Source organism: Papilio polytes, unplaced genomic scaffold (assembly GCF_000836215.1).
Source record: "Papilio polytes unplaced genomic scaffold, Ppol_1.0 DF823879.1, whole genome shotgun sequence".
Taxonomy (NCBI): domain Eukaryota; kingdom Metazoa; phylum Arthropoda; class Insecta; order Lepidoptera; family Papilionidae; genus Papilio; species Papilio polytes.
Window position 1 is genome coordinate 18252 of NW_013525325.1, and position 5910 is coordinate 24161.

The 5910-nt window shown below is 34.1% G+C and overlaps 1 protein-coding gene across 1 annotated transcript in view; it reads left to right on the forward strand.

Annotated features, from left to right (window-relative positions):
* Positions 1-5551, forward strand: part of LOC106103051 (intersectin-2) — a 20178-nt gene extending 14627 nt beyond the window's left edge. Inside the window, exons 17-26 of the mRNA XM_013282700.1 lie at positions 35-135; positions 742-805; positions 1092-1193; positions 1755-1817; positions 2121-2253; positions 2661-2895; positions 3565-3764; positions 4051-4186; positions 4677-4875; positions 5372-5551. Coding sequence (XP_013138154.1) covers positions 35-135; positions 742-805; positions 1092-1193; positions 1755-1817; positions 2121-2253; positions 2661-2895; positions 3565-3764; positions 4051-4186; positions 4677-4875; positions 5372-5433 — 1295 coding nt within the window. The 3' untranslated portion in view covers positions 5434-5551. The remainder of the gene's footprint in view (positions 1-34; positions 136-741; positions 806-1091; positions 1194-1754; positions 1818-2120; positions 2254-2660; positions 2896-3564; positions 3765-4050; positions 4187-4676; positions 4876-5371) is intronic.
* Positions 5552-5910: the final 359 nt, after the last annotated feature.

Below are 5910 nucleotides of genomic sequence, written 5' to 3' on the forward strand. Positions count from 1 at the left end.
CCCACTTCTTATTAATACATGTGTATTTATATAGCTACGGAGGTAGTGTCAACTAGCTCCGCCCCTCGTTGGAGATGTGTTTATGAGTTTAACGCAAGAACTGCTGATGAATTGAGCTTGCAGCCCGGAGATTTGGTGAGTTTTGAACTTTATTTCTATAGTGATAAGGTTCATATTCATTTTTTTTCAATTCGTTTAATTCAAATTTTAGTCTCTTTTTCTTTCTACCCTTTTGTTAAGATGAAAGGATGGGAGGAAAAAGTGGATTTGACGGTGAAAGAAACACAAAGGGGAAATGACCTCTTTATGTGCGATTCCTCCTCTGTTAGTTAAGGGTAGGCAGAGCTGTAATTGCGGATGTCTTTGGGCAGCGGTCGCTTTCCATTTCGTTGGATTCAGGCCGCTTGTTTGTTTGACACCTTGTATTATAAAAATAAAAATATGCAATCTATTTTGAAGTCTTTGTCAAAAGGTATAAGTGTTATAGCCTTGTCTAAGACAAAAGACATTGCAAATTCAATTCTATGTTTAGAAGAATAAGGTTGACTACAAAAAAGACAGTTGTATACAATTTAAAAATCTATTTTCAACTCTCCTCTAATAGGGTTATGGTTGAAATTCCAATTTTTTAGCTCAATTACGATTGAATTTGATCTCTTTGTCTCTACGCATAATATTCTATTTTTGTTGTTGCATTTTGAGTCCTTTTGACATATGGATAAGGTTTATTTTAACATATAGGTAAGTGAGGCGACCGCGCCTAGGGCTGATGCCGAGCCTGGTTGGCGTTGGGGTACAGCCAGAGGTAAATATCACGCTATTATACTATTGGGATAGACAGAGTTTCATGTTGTAAATGTAAAAATGTACAATTAAAGGATTTTTTTGTTGTAATTGATGCATTTAGTCGCTTTTATAAGAAAAAACAAATCGAATTTAGAACTTTTAAGTCGGTTGAAAAGATAATCTTTTAAAAATAAAACTATTCCAATTATTTTAGATAAAGAATCTATTGAATTATGTTATTTTTTAATGTGAATTATACATGTTTTCTCTCTCGTTTTTGTAAAGGAATCTGTATTTAATTGCAGGCCAATCAGGGTGGTTCCCCGAGTCTTATGTTGAAGATATAAACGCAGCTGCCTCTTATGTAGAACCAATGGATACGATGGAAACTAAAACACAACTAGAAGGTTAGTTTTTAATAATTTTCTATAGCTTAATGACATCTTTGTTCTTGCTATCTCAATTATATGTATGCGAATGTTTTGTTTTGATGGTATACATTTGTCATCTCTGTTGAGATTGTATACATGTGTCATATCTCTTGATATTGTATACATTTGTCATATCTCTTGATATTGTATACATTTGTCATATCTCTTGATATTGTATACATTTGTCATCTCTCTGATAATGTATACATTTGTCATCTCTGTAGAGATTGTATACATTTGTCATAACTGCAGAGATAACAATATACAAATGTCATTACAGTTAGCAAACGTCAAATTACGCGAATTAAAAACAAACATGCTTCATAATAAGGCATATTGTAATATATTTTCAAGTGTAGATTACTAAAAAGATAACGTAATCCTATAAGAAAGTTAAAAATTGAGTACTTTAAAATTCTGATTTTTTTTCTCAAAACTATCTATGTAATTATGGTCCTTCGAGTTAGTTAAAAATCATTATTGTTTCATTTTGTTGTAATATTCTATTTACACGGTGGACCTATTTTATTACATTAGGTATAGCGGAAGTTCCTGAAGCGGAAATAACCAATGATTTAGGAGGCGCTATCCCTATAGTTGGTAAGTTTTGAAAAATCTATTTATATTTAAAACGATCAGTTTTTTTCTGAATTTTATTTTACTGTTCATGTAAGTGTTTTTTATTACTATATTGTCAGATTTCTTAATTTTAAACTTAGTAATTAAAAAGGTAAATATAAATACTTAACATTAGAAACAATGAAAAAACTCTGCTGTCTAAATTTTCGCCAAAAATGATACTTTAAACGAAAAAAAACAACGACACAGAGAAAAACTCCGCATTAGATCATTTTATTTTTGTAAAACTCAAATTCTTCATCATTCTTCGGTTCTACCTTCTAGAAGGAGGCGACTTCTATATCGCGGCATATCCTTACGTATCTTCTGAACCTGGAGACCTCACTTTCGAGGCAGGGGAGAGGATAGAAGTGTTGAGGAGAGATGGAGACTGGTGGACCGGCAGGATTGGGAACAGGTAAGAAGATGCTAGAAGATTACATATTTTATTAATAATTGATTTTTATTTTAAATTCACTGCGATACTAAAATTTGAAGACTTGAATTTACACCAATAGTCTAAATTTATGTTTTAAAAACCTAGGAGTTTTATCAAAATAATCAGTCAATAACAAGTAAACTGGGTTTAAATCTAGTTTTGGGGAAATATTCTATTTCTGTGTATTCTTCTTTGATTAAAATTAGGCAATTTTGCAAATGCTGATATGAATGTTAACTGTATGGACTATAGTTTCGATATTTCGGCGAATTTAGCCGCTGGTCCATCATCTTATGAGTAAAAAATTGGCTAAATTTGCTATTTGCTGAGTAAGGTGTATCCAATGTCTTATTTATTATATCTATGTATTTTTGTACGCATTGTAGGAATGGTATCTTCCCATCTAATTACGTAACAAAAGATACGATATCATCAAGTGAACCGATATCAACGATCCCTGAAGCAGCGGAGCCCGCCCTTGATACTGACGCCCCTGTTGACAATCAGCCCATTGACGCCCCGCCCATTGACAGCCAGCCCATTGACACCCAGCCCAAAGACGCCCCGCCCTTAGCGGCAGTCAATGATACTGACTTTGTACCTACATCTCCACCTGTACAAGTAAGTATATATTGACACTTGTATACATTTGTCATCTGTAGACATTGTATACATTTGTCATCTATAGACATTGTATACATTTGTCATCTATAGACATTGTATACATTTGTCATCTATAGACATTATACATTTGTCATCTATAGACATTGTATACATTTGTCATCTATAGACATTATACATTTGTCATCTGTAGACATTGTATACATTTGTCATCTGTAGAGATTTTATACATACTAATTTTGAATAATATATTGTATTGTTCATACTTCATACTATTATTATAAATGCGAAAGTTTAGATGGATGGATGTTTGTTAGTTTGTAGTCTAAACTGCTGAACGTATTTTGATGAAATTTGGTATAGATGTAGAGGATAGTCTGGAAGATCACTAAGGCTACCCACTTTTGATTTTTTTTAATCCCACGCGGACGAAGTCGCGATCGAAAGCTAGTACTAATATAAATATGAAAGTATATATTTTCGTGGATAAAAAATAGGGATTTAGAAATATACATTTTTTTAGAATTAAATTTACTATAATCGGATTCAATATATTTTAAAATCTTATTAAATGTTTGTTTCATACAAATGCTTATATTTCTAGATCTAATATCTAGATTCATGTTAGGTTACCTAATATGGGACATTGTTGATTGGGTTCCTTCTTAGGAGCAGAAATCTTCAACCCCTATATCATCGGAGGTAGCCGCGATCACGGAGTCGGCGGCGGCCGCGCCCTCCCCGCGCCCCTCCTCCGTCACCCGCAGGGACTCCGCCCGCGACTCCGGCCGGGACTCCGGCCGCGACTCCGTCACTGGTCGGAAAAAGAACGAAATAGCACAAGCTATCGCGTCATATACTGCTACGAGGTATAAAGAAGTTAATACTGTGTTTTAAAACAAAAGTGCTGCCATCTAGTTTTTTTTATTGGAATAAAGACCGAAAAAAATCTATTTTATACTATATTTAGAAGTCTTTGGTGTATACGATTTATCCGTCTCAAAGGACCAAAAGCTGAAATTAAAAATGTTTGTTTTCCTACACTTTAGTAATTTAATTAAAATTCTATTTATTTAATTAGTTTCCGTTTTGAAGCACAAATATCTTAATGTTTTTCCGACTCGAAGGACCATACCCATATTTGTATGTATGTAGCTCGGAGCAGCTGTCGCTGCAGAAGGGGCAGTTGCTAGTGGTCCGTAAGAAAGCGGACAGCGGCTGGTGGGAAGGGGAATTACAAGCTAAGGGAAGGAACAGGCAGGTTGGCTGGTTCCCTGCCAGCTATGTCAAGGTATATTGACGGCCCATTTTGCTTGATTTTTTTTAGTTTTTTTAAATAACCTATTATTCTTAGTAATATTATAAATGTGAAAATTTATAATTTATTATCTACAAAATATGTCACAGATGTAGAACATTCTAAAATAACGGATAATTAAGAAATTACTTTTTTTTACATTCAGCGTGAACGGAGTAGCGTGCAAAAGCTAGTAATATTGTTAATAAGTTTTGATTGCATTTAATACATTTCAAAACTACGGATCGCTTTATATTATCCCAAATGACAAAAGCTCTATTTTTTAATAGATTTTTTCACAAGAGCTAGTCTTATTTATTTAAATCAATAGGGTTTAGTAAAAAATGTTTTATAATTTAAGAGTTCTAGCTTAAATAGTAGTTTTTCTATTAACGACCTAAAAGTGTCATAGACCTTCACTTGTCTATGACATTTTCGGGTCTATAATGGTATGTTGAGAGTCATAGGGTATTCTTTCCCCAAGGTACTCCAATCGTCCGGCAGGACGTCCGGACGTACGACACCGGTGTTATCCAAAATGGATACAGTGCCATCGGAGACTGTCATCGATAAGGTCATAGCGTTGTATCCATACACAGCTCAGAATGCTGATGAGTTGAGTTTCGAGAAGGATGACATTATAGCTGTGACTGACAGGAGCCAGGATCCGGCGTGGTGGCAAGGTATGACACAAAGGTGGTAGATTACAACAAAGGTGACAGAATGACACAAAGGTGACAGAATGACACAAAGGTGACAGGATGACACAAAGGTGACAGATTGACACAAAGGTGACAGAATGACACAAAGGTGACAAAATGACACAAAGGTGACAGGATGACGCAAAGGTGACATGAACACAAAACTTATAGGTTTAAACAAAGGGTGAAATGTAGACTTAAAGGTGATAGGTTATAAGAAAGGTGACAGATTGACACAAAAAGGACAGTATGACGCAAAATGACAGGTTATAATAAATTTCACATGTTGAAACGAGTGATAAGTTGACACAAAGGTGACGTGACACAAAAGTGATAAATTGACACAGGTGACAGGTTGACCAAAAGGCGATAAGTGGCGCAGACGACTGAATTTAATGATTGTTGTGACACAAAAATGAGAGCTTATAACTCAAAAGTTCTGATATAAAATAAATAATTATGAAATTTTCCCTTTCAGGCGAACTTCGTGGTATGACAGGGCTCTTCCCAAGCAACTATGTCACCAAACTTGTTAATTAATTACATTTACATTAAAAAGTTCAAGTAGCTTCATTACTCTTACATACATACAAGAAAAATTACACTGTTTTCTCAAATTAATAATGACCATAACATATAATGAGAGTAAATAAATGTTTATTACTACTACAGCCGTACGTAATCGAATTGGATTTCGCTATTATTTCTGTCATCGCTAAATTCTCTACACTATAATCAATACTAGAATTGTCCTCTAAATTAGTTAATAAGAAAATAATAATTTTAGTTGAGTTTGATAATTATTTAAACCGAATATCGATAGTTCATAATTGCTGCGTGTTTCGTCACTACGATACCTGTATATTAAGTACGTTAGACTTCATACAAATTGAATTCGATACTTCATGCGTCATTTATCAAACTAATCTATCTTATTTAGACACATTAAGGGTGAGTTGCATCAAATCGCCGGTTATCGTAAAAGTTATAATAGGGTTACAAGTGCAAAAACATATT